General features: G+C 25.5%; 2 protein-coding genes across 2 annotated transcripts in view; one reads left to right on the plus strand and one right to left on the minus strand.

Moving 5' to 3' along the window:
- Positions 1-20,368, plus strand: part of LOC409182 (protein GDAP2 homolog) — an 89,642-nt gene that overhangs the window by 323 nt on the left and 68,951 nt on the right. The gene's annotated exons all lie outside the window — the stretch shown is intronic.
- Positions 10,882-11,932, minus strand: LOC102654758. Its single transcript, XM_006558180.3, has 2 exons — positions 11,128-11,932; positions 10,882-11,027 (listed from the first exon to the last, which is right to left on the minus strand). The coding sequence occupies exons 1-2, from the start codon at positions 11,352-11,354 to the stop codon at positions 10,922-10,924; spliced, it is 333 nt and encodes a 110-aa protein (XP_006558243.2). The 5' UTR covers positions 11,355-11,932; the 3' UTR covers positions 10,882-10,921.

The raw sequence follows: 20,368 nt of genomic DNA on the forward strand, positions 1-20,368 counted from the left end.
GGCGCGAGTAAGCACGCGGTTTCTCCATCTCGCTTTCTCTCGTATCCTTGTCACGTTCACGGATTTCAATGAAAAATTTCCGTGCCTATCCGTTGTATATTCAGACATTTAGTTCTACGCATCTCAATGAATACGTATTCGTATCTCTTTCAAACAATGCTCAATCTTTTTCGTTTCAAAATTTCGTCTATTTTTTTTTTTTTTTCTATTTATTATCGTTCGAAAATTCATGGACTCGAATGATTCCGAGATTGTGTGACGGCTCCAAGTGATCGATGAATATTTGACAGGAAACTGACAGAAATTCGATTAATAGAGGCGCTCTGCTCGAGACACGGATCGTTATCGATGCTGTCCTTTCCTGACAGATCTTTCAAATACACGTATCCCTCTTGTTTCGATTCTCAAAAAAATGATTGCATAAACGGTGATCGAATATGAAGAAGAGATTTTCAATCTTTTCAATTGCTTCGAAATGTTCAATTTCGAATTTTGCTCGTCCCTTTTCCATCAGTGGATTAATCGAGATTTAATCGAGATGAATTAATGGTCGAAATTAACGATTTGGAAGGATCAAAGTAACGATCTTTAAGCATTCTCTTAGATTTCCTAAATGTACATAGCGGAAGAACTTTGCTCGCGACCTTGATCGTACAGTTGGTATAGCGGTATACTCGAGCCGCGCGCGTCGATAATTCCTGTCGTGCATTCTCTGTCTCGTATTCGCCGTCTTCGCGCCAATCCGCTCGTTCCCCTCTCAGCTGTGCATCGATACCTGTTTACAACGTGTTCCTTCTCGATCCTTGAGTATAAACGTGTTTATTGCCTATCAACTGTCAAATGTGGAAAAATTTTACTATTAGACAGCAAGAAATTCGAAGAAATAGGAATTAGGATGGAATAATGAAATTTCGAACATATCGATTTCGGAGATATCGTAAAATAATTTTTCGATATGAGTGAAAGTTAGTTACAGATTATGTGTGTATATTTGTTACGTAATATATAGAATTATGTTAAATTTACTGAAAGTGCAAATATGGTAAATATGGTTTAAATGGATAATTCAAAGATTGAAATTTTAAATAGCTTAACGTAATTTAAAAATAAATTTCATTGTATTCAAATGAAAGGTCGCGACTTTCAATATTTACTAATTAAAATTTTAAATTAGAATTTCTTATATTATTAAATTATATTGAAAATATATGATAAAGTTGTGTTAAATTTACCATGAATAAGATGCAATAATAAAAATCACGGGATGGTTTTGAAATTGAAATTTCGAATAATTTAATTTAATTTTGGAATAAATTCTTTAATTCGAATCTAATCTAATATTATGATTTTCAATATTATTTGATTATTATCTATTGTTTAATTGCAATTTTATAGAATACGATTGAATTTTATGAACAAATTTTGATGGAATAAAAGTTTGTTTCGCTGAAAATGTGTCAATTCCGATTGATTTTCGGAGAAGCGAAAACTTTCTTCTTCATCGTAGAACTTTATAGAATTTCTATAGCATTCATCTGAAATATTAAGTCGAAATTTCAATCATTTTTGTCATAAATGTTAAATAAATGAAACAAATTTACATCTATTCCGAATAAACTAAACATGCAAGGAATATATATTTTCAATAAATATTTTCATAAATATTATTTGTTTAAATTGAATTTGCATTTGGAATAAATTTTTTCATAGATTTTTATAAATTTTCTTTTAAAATTATTTTCGAATAAAGTTTGTTCCTAAATTTCATGTTTGAATTTGCTATCGTAACTTTTTTAGATTAATTCTTTTATTATGAATTAAATATTTTTAATTTAAAGCTTATTGTTTTTGTACATGTATATACACACAAATAATTAATCTTTGATATATAAATGATCAAAGTGAAACAAAAAAAATGAAATAAATAATTTTTTAAAATTAAAAATGTATTACGTATTCCAAATATTTTCTCAAAATATTATAATTTAAAAATAATTCTAAAAAATTATTTTGATATTAAAAATATATCATATGGGAAAATAGAAATAAATATTTCTTCTAAATATCCATATATTGAATATATAAAATATCCATATATTGAATATGTAAAATATTTTTTGAATTTTATTCTGCATTGTATAATTTATGTTAATTGAAAAATCAGCATTGATTACGTAATCGTCATCAGTATTTTACATAAAAAACAAGAATTGTCAGATGCGAAAATGAAATAGATCTTAAGTTTAAACTTTTTAAATAATTTAATACCAAGTTTTATAAAGAAAATTTAAAGTTTTGTAATACGATAAAAATTTTCATCGTTTATTTAAACTTTAAAACTTTCTATCTCGAAATACATGAAAATAGGAAAATACTTAAAAAAGGAAAAAGAAAAAGAACGAAGCATTAGATCATCCCATGAGATAACAAAGGAAAAATAGAATGTAGAAATAATGCTAAACGGGTCAATTAGTTGAACATTTGCTTAGGTAAACTTGGAAATCTCCTTTCTGTTCCATTTCAGAAGTTCGACGTACCACATTCTGTATTAAGGTTTCCAGAAAGTCTTACAATGGAGCCTGGCAAAGAGTGTATTCAGTATCGTTCTCTTTATGAATCGAACAAAAGGCGAACATGGCAGTCGCAATAGTCTGTAATATACTCAAAGCAATGGAAATACTGTAATTAATACAGACCAAGTATATTTAGCCAAATTGCAGAAATGAAATTCTATCGGATAATTATCTTCGATTCTTCGAAAAATTTAATCAGCAAAATTGAAAGACTTCATGAAAAATGTTGAGTATTTCATCTCAATGTTCTTTTTTCCTTCTTCTTTCTAAATATTTAGAATATGTTATGATATAAATGTTATGTATTTAATATTGTAGAAATTAATTTTATGGAAAAAATAAACATTATGTAATTAAAAATAACAAATTTATTTCAAAAATTTATATTCGAATAAAATGTTCAAAGAATAATTTTAGATATTCTTTAAATTGATAATATATGTAGTTACGGATTTCATTATTTAATTATTTAAAGATTACATTCGAATGTAAAATGTCTGCTGATTAATTAATTCCAAATTGATTTCAAACAGCAGAGATTTCTTATTATATATGATTATTAGAACGATATTAAAAAATTTTAATTTCTCTTTATAAAACAAAAGATTATACAATTTTTTTTTATCTTATAATTATTTAATAAAATTATAAAAATTCCTTGATTCTAATATTGCATTTATTAATATTGCATTTATTAATATTGCATTTATTAATATTGCATCTCTAATATTGCATTTATTAAAGTCAAAACTATTATTAATTTCATTAATAATTTTAATTTATTTTTTATTTAGATTTTAAAATATGAAAGGTACAAAATATTAATTTTTAATTTTTTTTTCACTTGCACAAAAAATTAAATAATGAATTAAATAAATACTTAGTTTTAAATAATTATCCCTTTTATTTAATTTTTAATTTAAACCAAATTCATGAAAAGAATACAATAAACATATACATAATAATATGCATTGATTGATTTTTGTTGAATATATGAAAATATCTCTGTCATATCAATAAAAGAAAACACAAGACCTTTTAATAAATGTTTATCTATCATTTCATTCTACAATTATATAATTGTTTGAAAGTAAAATAAAATGTATACCAAAGAGTTTCGTTATAAAAATAAAAATACTCAGATGAATATTTTTTTAATATTTTTCAATTGTTTTCATGTATTGAAAACATATCTCGTCTTTTATCCATTTAATCGTGTCAATTATCTTAAAATATACCATATCAATGCATCTATCTAACAATAATTCAACAGTTTTCTACACTTTCAAGATGTTAAAAAATTTTTCTCCGATAACAAACGACGTTATCAACTCGATTTTCCTTCTTCTTTTTTTTTTTCTCTCTCTTTACATAACTTTTTTGCGTTTCAAAGTGATAACCGATCGACGCAGTCACGTCACGAGTTAGTAATCTGATCGTTAAATGACCTCTGTCATTTATCGCGCAATACATAATGGGATCGTGCGAAGGAGTTAAAAAAGCGTGGACGTATCGTGAAACTCGATATCCGAGAATCAATCGAGGCACAATGGGCGATAATCGGAGCATGACAAGATGCAGATCGAACCATTCAATTACACGGTTCCGGATTTGTGAATTACCGTAAATTATTCCGAGGACCTTGCGCTTCGGCCGCGGAACCAGATGATAAAAAAGTCGCAAAACCGGATCCCAAAGAGCTATCCCAGCTATTTCTGTCGTTGAAGCCATTCAAAGGAAAAGCGATATGCTTAAATGTTACGTGAAAGTAGTCGATAATTTGACGATGTAAAGTGAACGTGTTACTCGATTCAAGCTAGTTTGGGAATTTGATAAAAAAGATTTAGTATTCAAAAATAAAATTTGGTAATTCTGCATGGTGGAAAAAGTTACGTGACAAAATTAATCGCGTATATTTGCTTATTGTCTCGTTTTTTTACACAGATTTTAAATACAAAAAAGGAGATAAAAATAAATAAATAAACAAACAAATAAAATCCATTGTTATTTCAAATTCGAATAATAGTTGAATAAAAAAGGCAAATACAAAAAATAAAGATGAAAAATAAAGGCATTATTTTAAAATTCATAGTTGAGAATTTGTAATTTAAAAGTAAAATTTATAATACTTCAATTTTGAATACTAAGCGAAATAAGAAAAAGATGAATGCGTAATATGATTGAATTAATTTTCGATTTGAATTATTTGAAAACTTGATGAAGCAAATTTTTTAAGTTTAAAAATAAAATTTATATCACTATTCCAAGTTTGAATTGTAAGAACAAGGAAAGTAAGAACAAACAAACTTGTCTAATAAATTACGTAAAATGCATCTTTCCATGATATTTATGGTAATAGAGTAATATCGCGAAGTCGAAATATATATAAAGTAACGTGCACGAAGAATTTGTTTTTGATTCTTTAAATGGAAATCTTGACGAGTTCACGGTAATTTGAAGCGAACAAAGCTTCTTTCTGCATGTCGCGTAAGATTATGTTCAACTTCGTCATAGAATAATCTCTAATTTCTCGACAAAGTTTCCGTATAAATTAAATCTTCTGACCCTTGCACTGTCCACTCAAACAAACTTTTTGAGATCCTTCGTTGATAAATAAATTGAATCATTTTGTCTTCATTGGACTATCTTTCTTCAAAATGTTTAATTAAAAACTTCTCTTTGAGAATTTTATAATATAAAAATCTTTATGGCAATCTATATATTGCAATTTTTAAGGTAAATTATTTTCTAAAAAGTTGTCATGGATATTTTTAATTATTTTTAATTTAATTATTTTTGTAGAAAATTTAATCACAAATGTAAATATAATTATTTTTTTAATTGTGGTTTTAAATTGCTAAAAAAATTTTTCTTAATTAACCCTTCATAAGTAAACATATTTTTGATAATTTTTGTTAGCAATCTAGGTCGTTTATATCTTCTTTTTCTTCTTTCTTTTTCTTTTTTTTTCTTTTTCATTCTATTAAGTTCTTAAAAATTCTGAAATATTTATTAAAATGTTTACTTTATTATACACTCTTTCATATATTCAAATATCTAAAAAGTTTATAATCAAGCAAAAATAAAAATCACTTTAGAGGAATTCAGAAATGAAATTTTTCCCCAACGATTTGATTTCGCCCCAACGTTAAATCCCAATTTTATGCCAAAGATTTTATCGAAATAAGATCGAAAAATTCGAAAGCACGAATCTTTAATTATAAAAATATAGAAAAATCTGTACGATATTTTCTTGCACAAATATAAAAATAGAAAGTCATTTTGTACAGATGATTATATAGATGATAAAAGAGATTCATTATTCGTGCACAAGTCGTAATTAGCTTATTAATTATGACAATATAAATTCTTGCATTTCTATCATTATCAAGAAATCTTCATTCGTTTCTCAAAATGGCGATCCGATCGACTAATTAGATAATCTTCTCACTAGAGGATAATTAAGGACTACCATGAAATGAATCAACGCAGCTAAACGTCTGCGGTTCATTCTCAAGATGCTGCGGATTAACCGACGGTACTGGTCGATCTATCGTTAACAGAGGTCACGCATTGATAATTTGGGTCATGCGTTTTCGGCGAAGCGCATCGCCTTTACATCGATCCTCTTTATCAGTCGCTACGTTCAAACCATATCAATCTATATTGCGATAGTATTAATTAAACGAATTTCGTTGTGTCGCCGAGTTACGCCCGGATAAGTGTATAAATGTAACTATGTCATTCGACAATTCAGTGATCAATGAAAATATTCTATTTCAGATTAAATAATGTATAATTTGGAACGTTGTGTGTAGAACGTTGTCATTATTTATTTATTCTAATATAATTTAACAATTTGTAACATTTGTTTGAACTTGATTTTAAAAGAATTTTGAAAAAATATAAGTATATTTAAATATTTGATTTTAATAATTATTTTTTTATGGATAAATTTTATTTATTTTTTTTTAATAAAAGACACAAATATAAAAAATACAAAAATAATATAACTTTATTATTTTATATATATAAATATATATACATAAGTTGAAATAAAAAAAAAGAAATGAAAAATGCATTTGAATTTTCATATATAAAGACGATAATATTTTATATTGGATGTTAATATATTCATGAAAGGATCAATTCTGAAATCAAAATGTTGATGTATAAAAATATCATTGAAGTTTATTTATTGAGTTTATAAACAATTTAAATTTGCGTCAGACTTTTGTGTTTATTTTGACTCTCTATAAATTTGATTTAAATATAATATTCTGCCACTTTGAATGAAAAAATCAATTATGTTACAATTATGCTATAATTATGTTTGATTTATTAGTTTTTATATTATATTTAAAATTTATTATTTTGATTAGATTTTATTTGAGTTTACAAAATTTCGTGATTTTGATTTTCGTTCAATTTAATATTTTCAATTTTATAAGTTTAATTTTTTTGTCAAAGAAGTAGTCAGATTTTAAAAATAAAAAAAAAAACATTGTTTTTATTCCATAGAGTACATAGAGTGCATAGGGTTTTATCACATACAAGAATGTTTTTAAAATTACATCCATTCATGAAAATAACAATAATTTTAATACGTTAGAAGGGTTTAGTGAGATAAGAGGAATACTTAATTTTTTTTCCTTCAATTTTCATAATTAACATAATAGTCACTTAAATGATAAATTTAACAAATTGCAACAATAAATTTTGTTTTCTGTGTATAATTTTTAACGTTCTTGAAATAAACATTGTTATAGATTCAATTTATTATTGAAGCTGTTATGTTTTATCTGTTACTAAGCAAGAATATTATTAATTATTAATACATGGATCTAAAAGGATTTTATTAAATTTTAAACGCAGCAAAAATATATGATCTTTTCGATAAAGTTACGCGAAGTATTCTTTACAACGATTTTTTCCATATATCTATTTGCTTGAATATTAAATATATTTTCCGTAGCCAGTATATATTCATGCACTATCCAAGAATTACTATACCTATTACGTTGTAACATTATCTCTTGTAATTGATCACTTATAGGCTGAGAAAAATTCAATAAATGATCCTTCATTTAAAAAAATTCTAAGAAATAAATCCTTCTTAAATATTTTTAATATCTAATTCTCTTATTACTTTAAATTCATTTAAGACTATCGAATATCTAATAAACGATTAAGTCGCTCGAATACTTATATAGATTTTCTAATTATATCGAAAGATAAAGAATCGAGTCAACATTAAAAATCAATTTTTGTTTGTTTATTTTTAAAGAAATTGCATATTTACAAAGGAAAAATTTGAAAATCATTTTGATAAATTTAATTCCAATATTAATTTTTCTACTATATTGTAGTAGGAACTAAATATAAATGATTTTTAAATTATTTTTATATTTAATGAAATTAAATTTTTTAAATTTCTTTATTTTAAAATATATCTTAGAACATGCTAAGAATAAATTTTTTTACTTTGTTAAAAAAAATTCATACGAATAATTATTATTCTCAAAGAAAATGCAAGTATCTCAATAATTGTGTACCAATAGTTTTGAAAGCTCATAATGAATATATTCGTAATAAGAATTCTAGAAAGTATATTTCATACAATTATAATTTATATAAATTTAATTTATTAGAATTTTATTTTTTTGTTTAAATTTTCTCTATGAATAAATATTAACAATATCACGAATTCTGCGGAATGCATAAACTATGAATTGGAGATATTTCAAGTTTATCAAAATAAGGAAATAACTTTCTAATGAGTTTACTTTACTATACGTGTTAGTTGTATCGCGATATGTTTATATTAACAAAAGATAAGTGGTAGTCGCGTTAGGCACGTTGTTATGGATGCGATAATAGATAAAATTTTATATAAAAAATTATTCTTTTCTTGCAAATATCTCGAAAATTAATTATTTCAAATCTCGTCTTTTATAACTAATATCATTGAAATCTTTTTTTTATAATTTCAACCAATTTGTTTATAATTTTAATGAATTTGGTAATCAAGTATTATTGAACAATTGTCATTGTATATCAAAGAGACCATAAAAATTAGTCTCTTTTTACAAACAATGGAATTTTTCCTCGAAAATCGTAAAAAAGCAGCCAAGTATCGTCAATAAACTCAATTCAATTAGTAAAACTCGATCGTCTTGTTATTTGTATTTTTATAATCTTCTTATACATTATTCTATATAAAAGTTAAGTGCATATGTGCATCTCAAATTTCGAATGTGTATAACAAAATAAAACTACTTGATAAAAACTGTTGAGACGTTATCGTATAATATTTGTATCGATAAGATAAAAATAATTAGAATTCCCGCGTTTTCTTATTCAAATTTATTATTAAAGATTAATAATTATCCATGATATTTCATTGATTTTTTCAAAAGATTCAATATAATTAATAGAAATGGCTGAAATAAACTACACTATAAATTTTATATAATAAAGTTTATTTATTATTATTATTATTGCAACTTGTCACAAGTAATATTTTTATCTTAAATAATAACTATCAATAAAAAAAAAATATGAACTCTAATCCATTATCGTTAAGATATCGATTCTATTATCGAACGCGCCTTGTCTTTGCACGCCGCAATTCGCAGCTCAGCTCAGTCGCGTTTCGATCTTTTCGATCGTATTTCTCACGACAAGGGTTCGCGTGCCGTCGTATCGCATATCCGGACGGAAGCGCGCACCGATTTCCACCCTTCACCGGCCATTAGTTATTTAAGCGAGCCGAGTGTATCGAACGCAACGAAACGCACGGAATAAAAAGATGCATTCGATTCCCCGTTGCTCGACCACGATTTCGTAATTCAGGTCATGCGTGTATCTCTCCTCCTTTCTTCTTCCTCTGTCCCTCTCTATCTCTCTCACGCAGAAACACACACACACACATAGATCCATTATTATACGCGACGACTATCGGTTATTGTTCGAACAGTGGCATCGCGAGAATCGACACTGTCACTGACAGCGAATCGATATCTCTCGACACCAGATCCATCGCTCACCATTACGATTTTCGAGAGAGAATTCGGGAAATTTTGTGGACGGTGGTTTCATTCGTTTTTTTCTTTCTTTTTTTTTTTTTATGCGAGAAATATTTCGTTTAAAAAATTCTGTAGTGGAGAGATTGAATCTCAACTCACTTTTGTAATGGATAATGAATGATTAATAGCTTGGGTTAGATTTGATATAACCAAAGTGATATTATATTTTGATCGAACATTTTTAGCGTTAACAAAAAAAGGACGTTGCATTACTGAATAACTAAATAATATATTTTTTTTTTGATTTTTAGATGAAAAAATATTAGTACATTATATATATATGTTTTTTTTTATAAAAGTTATAAAATTTTTGCAAAAAATTCTATGAAGAATTTCTATTGTTAATAATTAATAAAAAAAAGGTTGTACTCTTATTTATAAAAAAATTTGTTCCCTGAAAGAGTTAACTTGTTGTTGCTATTTTTTTCTTTTATTTCTAGGCTCAAGAATAGAGATAGAATCAAAATCAATAAATAGATTTATAGCATATAGCGAATAATTTTTCTAATTTTTTACTCGAGTTTACGCTATAAATATACTTTGTATATATTCTTTATCGGAAAAAAAAACATAAGAAAGATAAAACTTGTTTAATTCATTATAATCCAATATATAAATCATGTTTAATAGAAAAAAATATAAACAATTCATTTATTCACATTTCGTTTATGTATAAAATAAAAATTCAGATATCCTAAAATCGTATGTTCAACAATTGCAGGATTTCTTATATGTGATCTAGGTACGTTCAATAAAGTGAAGTTATAATATCACAATATCAGAGGCGACATACGTCTGGTAGAAAAAGTTGCAATGTTACGTCAGAAATTATATATCCGTTAATTACTTTCTATAATAAAAAAATTATTAAATTATTTTTCTCTTCCTATAAATATCATCCCCTTTTGTATGCAATTCAATAACTTGTTGAAACTTTAAACTTATATTTTTTTAAAACTAATAATATAGATACTAAAATAATTATTGAGCTCAAAATTGTTAAGATTATTATCAATATTTCATACTTAAATATATTTCATTCATACTTTCATTTTATCGTTAAAAATAAAAAAAGTTTGAAGTTAAAAATAAAAAAAAATGTTTATTCCATAATAAATTATAAATATGGAATAAAACTTTTTCATTTTAAGATTAATTTTAGGAAATTGATCAAATTTAAGAATTTATCGAGTATAGTTATAAATTTAGATTTTTTTTAAAACAAGATTTTTCAATTTTACTTATTCACTTTTATTTCCTTTACATAAAATATATTTTATACTTCCAGAATAATCTACTCATTATAATCCTTTCCCTCGAAAAATCCCTTAATTGGCTGTTAAAAATCCAAATGATCGCCTCAAACCTAAAAAAAAAATATCGTTGCATCCTCGAACAACAACGTTCATCCTTAACGGGCAAAAGAGAGACAAAAAAGAAAAGAAAAAAAAGAAAGAGTCTTTCACCTGTAAAACCACCAAGACGAGTTAAGAAGCTTTCGAAGCCCATGGAACGTCCGCGAGCCGAGTCGAGCCGAGCATATCGAGGGGTTTTCCGGCACATAATCGATACCGGTTTGATAACATTCCTCGGGGAAATGTCGGGTCAACGTTCCGACATTACGCTTCCATACGATCTTCCACTCGACTTCTGTCGTGCCAACCCGCGCCTCGTTCGCGCTATCATTTGGCATAGCGCTTTTGGATCGCTACCGTCGATTCCTTTAAAGCGGCCCTCCTCGTCCTCGGAATGGAGAATCTCTTAACTGGCGATTTAGGTCGCGCATTATTTCTCGCGTTAACCGATGGCCTCCAAGTATTCCCTCGAGTCTCCATTTAAGAATCCTTGGATCGAAAAGCTTGTAAAGAAAAAGCAAGCCCTGGAACAACGAACGTGGCTAATTGAAATTTGAATGGATGATAGTGGACATCGAAGATTATCGACGATGATGATAATGTGGACGTCTAGACGTATCGTTAAGAGGGGACGAGTTTAAATAGTGATTTGTAAATAATTATGTCTTGTCTCCGAAAATTTGTTTGAAAAATTGATCTGTAAATAATTACATCAATTTAAGAATTTTTTATATATTTAGCTTTTGTTTTTAGTTTTAATTCTTGTATCAGTATCAAAAATATTCGATGTCATTAAACTTCTTGATTTTAATACAATAGACTCTCTGTAACGGGTCCTTATGAGTTCCCTGACCGAATAAACAAATGACCGGTTATCATATTTAAGTATCATATTTAAGATTATAAATAAAATAAAAATAGAATATGTATGTAATATAATATCGAAATAATATAATAATATAATACAAAAAAAAGTTCATTTTGTTTTTATCATCATCGATATCTAATATAACTTTTTAATAAATAAATAAATAAATTTCTAATATAAAATTTTTGGAATTTAAATCAATAATAAAATAAATAATGATAAATTTAAAGCTATCTTCGCCATTTAAGTTCTAAATTATAAATGATAATTTTTCCTCTAAATTTCAAAATTTGTATAATTTGTTATATAATATTATCGAATTATTATAACTATTAAACTATCATTATTATTAAATTATTTTAAAATCTCTCTTGGAAACATCGAATAAAAATATTTTACATCACTTTTATATTACTTTTATATCACTTTATTTTTTTTTATCTTCTTTCATGCTGAACCACAAGTTATGCGAAACTTTGCATAACCTAGTTGAATAATTCATAATTAATTTACCCTGATAAACGCTGCAGGTGTTTAGAAGTTGAGGAAATCACGATCGATGTAATAGGAAATATCGATAAAGTTTACAGTAATTTTGGCTTCAACGTAAATGATATAGTGAGAGATAATATTTGATGAGTTTTTTTTTTTAAATACATCCGTCACTGGTGCACGAAGGAAACCTTCATTTGCACCTGGACATAGAAGTGTTATTTATAGGATAAGCATTTCAAGATTGACAGAATAGTTTAGTTTTACGAGCGATGCCTTGAAATACGATTCTCTTTACGAGCGTTTCACACGCAAACAAGAAACGTTAAGCGCCACGTGTCTTTAAAAAAATAGGAAAAGCGTGGAAAATTGTACGATCTATTTTTGTTTTTTGTTTATAATATATTTAATCTTCATTAAATTCGATTAAAATAGTAGATAAATATTTATAAAAAGATATTATCCTTTGATCTTGATAATTTTTTAATATCGTTGTAAAAATTATCACACAGAATAGCATTCTGAATAGCGTTTTTTTTTATGTTGTTTTTTTAATTGTTGTTTATTAAAAAATTATTAATCTCACAAATTATTAATCTAATATAAATCATAAAATCAGAAATTAAATAAATTTTTATCAATTTAATTCTAAATTTTATTTCGTCAAATAATCGTTAAATATAATGATTTGCATTTGGAAAAAACTTTTCTTAATTTGGCTGCTATAAAGCGGCCGGTCATCAATTGTAATAAATAATCTTGAATTAAAACTAATTTAAATTTAACTAAATTATTTTGAAGAAATAATAATTAATGAATAACGACCGCCAAGTAAAATCTTCACAACATTATTCAAACTGATAATTTTGATAATATATTAAAAAATTATCAAACACAAACCGTGAATAATTATTTTTATAAATAATTACCACATATTAAAATAATAATTTGTACTTCAATGTGTGATAATTATCACAAATTACACTTTATAATATTTTTCTTTTGAATATAAATTTTGATATTTTTATCACATCGTTTCGATACACATGCAGTAATCATTACGTATGTTCGTTATTAATTGTACTTTTCATTTGCTTCATGCTTGTTTCAAAAGGTCACAAGTATTGCAGTAAAGGTTAAAAGTATTGCAGCATCGCAAAACCGTAAAATAATCACTGTTGCTCCATACTTTTTTTTTCTTTTTTCTTCAAATATATATCTTCGTTCATTCGAAAAGCAAATATATATCAGCAAATATATATCATGTTCGTTTTACATTTTTTGATACATATATACTATCACGAACTCATTAAATATTAATAGAGGACACTCGCGGTGCAGTATTTAATTGAAACGAGATTTTTTTCTATGAAAAAGAAAATAGAAAAAAAAATTCTGAATTCGAATACTTTCGTAATTTCGACGATGTTCCCAGTTTTAACGATGAAAAAGATTCTCGAAAAAAAAGAGATTTTTCAGGTAGCTCTTATCTTTGCACCCTCTTGTAAAACTCATTACTCCTTCTGAGAGTGCTCCTCTTCAAGTGTAAATAAACAAAAACCAAGGATTTATGCAAAAAAATTCCTTTAGAATTGTTTTATTCTAGATTTATAAAACTTGTTGTTAGTGACCGAGAAAACACTTTGTTTACCTTCGAGAAAAAGAAAAGGTACAGATAATAGAGATAAAATGTTTTTAATTTTATGTGATCTTCAGCTTTGCCAATGTTGAACAATATTATTTTGCTACGCTTAAAAGCAAATAAAAATTGTAAGAAGATGTTATCATTCAACATTTGCACGATTTTTTTAACTATTTTCTGATAATTAACTTCGTTAACTTTGTTCTTCTACAGTTATGAAATACAGAAAAAGAAGATTGTTTTCTTTTGAAAGAAACATAAGGAGAAGAGATAAAAATTCTCATCGTTTCATTTATAAAAGCTATTAAAAAGTGTTTAAAAAAAAAAAGAAATAATTCCTTTAATAGACAATTTTTTAAATAATTATTTCTGTATGGAAAGTGATTAAAAGTTTTGTTATTCGAATAATCAATTATATAAGATGAATATGTATTTAAACTAAAAAATATTTGCATTCTCGAACATGTATTTTGGGATAGTATTTAAAAACGATTATTTATTTTTTACAATATATTTCTCTAATTAACTATATTCTTTTTAATAATAAAAAATTAAGATAATCTGTATTTAAAAATTGTTTAATTTTTAATTGTTTCGTATATCGTATAAATATTATTATTTTTCTGATCACTTATTTGAATTTATTCTCCAATTAGTTCGAATAATTAATATTATTTTAAAATTTTACACGCTATTATAATATTTATAATAAATAGAAAGTAGTGTTAATAATTTTTAAAACTTTATTATTATTAAATCTCCCATTATTTTTATGATAAAAATAATAAATTAAGAATAAAAGAAACTTGTAATTCTTATTTTTAAAATTATAATTATATAATTTTTTATTCTATATTCATAACATGGATTAAAAGCAATAAAAGAACTTGATTCTTTAAATTGTGGTTAATATAAATTTTTTTTGGAGATAAGATTTCATGCTCGATTTAAAAATTTTCTAAAAATAAGAGATATATAAACTATAAACTTTAATACAATTCTCTATTCGAATAACACACGATGTAATTTTCGTTTGTGCACCATCGAGTTGTAATCGAATTCATCATATAATTGCGTAACATATCGGTCAAGAATAAAGTTTTCCAATCCAATTTACGTGATATCAGATATTCAACATATACATTAACAGTCAAAAATTTGGAATTATTATACATTCCGCAAAATTTAGGAATTTAAAAAAATGAAGCTTAAAAAATTCTGAAATTTAATATTAATATTGACAAAAATAAGTATAGATATTGAAATAAATAAAATTATTATTCAAATTTATATTATTTTGAAATAAGTAATAAACTAAACAAACACAATAAGATAACAAAATTACATATATTTGCTTACTATCTTATATTTTTTTGACAAATTGAAAATATCAAAGAAGAGATAATAAATAAAAAAAATATTTACATTATATAATTTAATAATTATTTTATTTATCAATCAGATTTTATAAAATTGATTAACTATTATTGTTGTTGGATTAAAAATTGGTCTTTTTAAAAAATATAAAATTTTATAAAAATATAAAATAAAAAATATAAAATATAAAAAAAGAAACAATTTGGAAAATTATATTTAGCATATTAAAACTAAAAAATGATTATAAAATTAGAAAGAAAAGTTAAAATTTGTCAGATTGAAATAAAAATAAAAATTATGTATATAAAAATGTCATTTTTCAATTAGAATTTAATTTTGCATTAAAATGCTTGTACATAGGCAAAATTTCATTTACAATTAATCGTTCTATATTTTCATTCATAAAAATTCATACTAATTTTATAATCAGCGTATATCTTTTCAGTAAATTAACAATATTGATAAATTCATTTATATTTTCTAAGATATATTTCAAAATAAAGAAATCTAAGATAATCTGATTTATGTAAGATACAAGAGTAAGAAGTTTACAATAATTTAAAAATACCATTGGATTATAAATTTGAAAATAAAAAAAAAAACGGAAAAATTTTTCTATTAACAATTAATCGATTTATGATTCAAAATAAGAATGCTTATAAATATATTTTAAAATCTTGTTTTATAATAAGATTAATACTTGCTTATCTATGCAAATGCAAATTTAACATTAATTAATTTTAAAATAATAATAAAAAAAAGTACAAGATAGAAAATAATAAAATTCTTCATAGAAAAAAAATACAGATTTCATTTCCAGATTAAGAAAAACAAAAGTTACGAAAAGAAATATTTATATTTAGATGTAGGCGTAAGAAAATTGATTCTGAAAGATAGAAATTCTGCGTAGAAAAACTATTCTATCATACCAAAAAAAATATCTTAATATTTTTCTAGTGAAATCAAATAACAGATATCGAAGTTTCAAATCAAATAAGAAATATTAAAATAATTTATCTTTCAAATATAAGAATTTTTCAAATAATATCATTTAAAATAAAACATGTATTTAAAGTAAATATATATTAATGTAATTTGGAAAGAATTCAATTTTCAACACAAAATTAGAGAAGATTGGATGTCAATTATAAAATTTTTTAAAATTGTAAAAAGTAATACAAAAGTCTTATTTATATAATTATTATTTAAAAGAGAGTTTGTTTCAACCTATAATCTTAAATTATATATATTACAACAATAATAAAGCGTTTGAAAAATTTTCATTCACGAGTCTACTTAATTTAATTTTGATCTGTTAACTAATAACAATAAGAAAGCAATTGCACACTTTTCCCAATATACTAATTTAATTTAACATTGCGATCTCAAATTTTCATTCTCGAACCTGCTTGATTTAACTCCGACTTACAATTAGAACAATAAGAAAGCGATTATAAATTTTCTCCACTAGTCTATTTAATTCAACACTGGTCACCTAACAAGCCGTTCCAGGCAAAAGCGTCTCGCGGATTGTTCTCCAATTAGCGGACCTTTCGTTTTCGACGACGTTTTTCCTCGCGGCTCGAGAGGATTCTCCAAACCAGTGCTTCAACACTCTCGAGCATCTGCCGCCAAGCGGGGACAAGCACGCGGAAAAAATTATAAAATCCTACCGCCATCCTCCCTCGTATTTTCACTCGTGGAATTTCGGGTCGCGGCGTTAACACGGAAAATTGAATTTTTTAATTATCACCGACCGCGCTGTCACACCGGAGTCGCGTACAAGGGGGAAAATAGGCTTTCTTTCGCGCGAGATGGAAATATTTTCGGGACGGGTGGTGAATTTATCGAGCGCGGTTTACGGACGACCCCATTATTTGCGTCGACTTTAAATTTAGGTTAATTCCCGGGGGAGAAATGTCGAATGGGAAGAGAGTAAAGTCGCGAAGACATTAATTGGTTTGTTTGCTTATTTGTTCCACGATTTACGAGTTCTTCGAAGTTGGTTCGTGAAATCGATAGTAAGATTTTTGGATCCTTTTGTGTTGCTAATGTAATTCGTGCTTTAAGTTTCGTGCTTATATTGCTCATCGTCGATTCAATTAAAAAAGTTGTTTCGAAATGTTTGTAATTATAAATGATATAGCAAAAGATAGATATTATAGTTGTTTGATATAATTAAATTATTAAGATACCGAAAAAGTGTTATTAATCCAAAAGCAAAATTGATATCAGATTTATAAAGAAGACTTTTGAAAATATCTATCTCTATATGATATTTGTAAAAATAAATAGATTGAAAATATTGATTAATATAATAAACATCTTAATTCCTCAAAAAATGGATAATCCGAATCACTTTTGATTCATATCTGAGTTGTATATATTAAATATCATTTTCATTGTTGGAAATAATGGGTCAAAAATAATTCAGCTTTATTAAACAGAATTAAAAATGAATTAAATAATTTATCAATCTGATATTAGTATTAATGTATTATTAATGATTGTTACAAAATTAAAGAAAGATTATTACCTTATTTTAATTTTATATCCTATTTCTATTTCATAAATTATTTTCATAAATTAAGAAACAAATTTTAGAAATCATTTTTATATATATCATACTATTTGAAGATAATATTTATATTGATATTTATTATAAATATATAATTTAGTAATAAATGATAGCACATTTGGATATTTGTATAAATTCATGTTACGAAAGCAATTAAATAAATGGAAATTAAATAAAGATTTGTTGATAAAGATAATGAGTACTGTATTTTGAATATTTCCTATATTTTTGCATGTTGTATGCATTCTATACATTTTTATGTATAAAATAAATATTCGCAAAGAGTTTACAAGATTTACATACAACTCGTCTATTATCACTCGTTCCAGATGTATGTATAAATAAATACAATTATACATTTAAATTAATACATCAACTCATGCGTTATTTCGTTTCAAGGATATTCTTCTTTTTGATCTCCATGTTTTCAATTCTTCTTCATCAAATATCGATATTGTCTCTTATTCTTTTTAAATCGTCTATTAAATTCAATAATAGATGTTTTTATAAGAAAAAAATCTTTTATAAAATATTAAAATCTATACACTATATCATACACTGTTAAACACAATTAAATACACTTTTTGATAATAAAATGTTTTAAAATCGATACAATGACTTATATCACTCAAGTTTATTCAAGATTAATTGTAATGGAAAAAAATATATTCTGTTAAAAAAATGCAAAAAATCTTAAAAATCTTAAATCAGTCTTAAAAAGTATTTACTTATGGACAGTCGCCAATAGAATTCGGTTGTGCAATAATTACCGAAATACTTATATATGAGGTATATCTATAAACTTAGTTTTCACTATCTTCCAACATAAGAACCAATATTGGCATTCAACTCTATTCAATTATACATTTAAAAATATATAGCTATCTTAAAATTTTCAGCTTTTAATGCAAATTTATAAATCCATAAATTCATTGCAATATAATCATCATAGACAACAAAGATTTTTTAACATTTATTATTATTTTAAAGATATATTTAATTTAATTAATTAAAAAAAATTTATTATACAATATTTCGATGAAGTAAAAAGAAAATTTAAAAGATACTTTTATAAGAAAGAATAAATACAAAAATTATAAAAATACGCGAAAACGTTCGTTAAAGTTTATTTTTCAAAAAAAATTTTTAATAAACTTTTTATAAAGCAATATAATTTTACACTTGATGGCGTTAGATTGAAATAATTCTATCTTTATATATTTTCTCTCTCTTTCTCTCTCTCTCTCTCTTCCCCCCATCTTCCTCTTCATCCCATTTATCTAGCGCATAATTAAATAACTTATAATTTGAAAAAATAAATTTCAATGGACATTTTTTGTATTTATTTTCTCAAGAATTATTTTTTGAAATTTTCTTCTTTCATTCGAATATTTTATATATTACTTTTTCATGTCTATAATAAATTAAATTTCCATTGGTATCTCCAATTCTCTTTCTATCTCATTTCTGTAATACTTTCCATCTTTATCCTTATGTCAATATCCGGATATCCAAGTACCATTTCACTTAAGATCAAATTTAAATTTTGCTATCTTCCTAAATCGAAAGATTTTCAAATCTAATTGGTTCATCATTATTCGACATAATTGTTATTGACTTATATTCCAAGATAAATTTTTCTACCAGAGATTTTACCACGAGAGAAAATGACAAAAAAAATCAGAGAATCATTGAGCGATGCTGAAAATTGTTGTTGGTGTTTACGCGAAGAATAATCGATTTATTAAATTCAATCTGTGCCAAAAAAAAAAAATTCCTCCTCATAATTTCCATTCGATTCTTTTGGCCTCGAAACCCGCGTGGGCGTCAGCTTTCTGCCTACATTTCCACGTAAACTATTCAGTGTTTTTCACGGACGGTCTCGTATCGATCAGGATGAATTCGTCTCAGTCGGTGATCCTCGTTCCGCGACATTCGGGACACGCGTCGCCTCCACAGTCGAATAAAAGGTGAAACGAGCGGAATCGCGCGGATAAGATATAACAAGCAGACTATGGGAGACGAAATAGGTTATGTACAAAAGGGCGAAAAATCAGGAACGTCACGTGCCACGAGATGCACCCTCCTCGAATTTGATTCCATTGAAACGTTCGAGGCTCCGTTATGCTTCGTTTCTTTCTGCCCTTTTCTTGTCTATCTTGTTCTCGATTCAGTGAAGTAAAGAAAAAGCGATTTGCGATCAATAAACTTGCTTCGAAATTTCTCTGGACGGTACAAATTGTAAACACTATTATATACTCTCGAAATAATCGAGCATATTTTTGTAGATTTTTTTTTAAAGAATTTTAGAATTGGACTTGAAAAATATTTAGAAATAAATATTTTAAGATTTTATTCGAGAAATAAATTAAATTTATTTATATATTTATTTATA

This window comes from Apis mellifera, linkage group LG4, assembly GCF_003254395.2.
Source record: "Apis mellifera strain DH4 linkage group LG4, Amel_HAv3.1, whole genome shotgun sequence".
Classification (NCBI taxonomy): Eukaryota; Metazoa; Arthropoda; class Insecta; order Hymenoptera; family Apidae; genus Apis; species Apis mellifera.

Coding starts and splice junctions, on each gene's coding strand:
- LOC102654758 (XM_006558180.3), bottom strand. CDS start 11,354: ATGCCAAATGATAGCGCGAACGAGGCGCGGGTTGGCACGACAGAAGTC. Junction 11,028..11,127: donor TCGTCTTGGTGGTTTTACAG/GTGAAAGACTCT, acceptor TTTTTTTTTTAG/GTTTGAGGCGATCATTTGGA.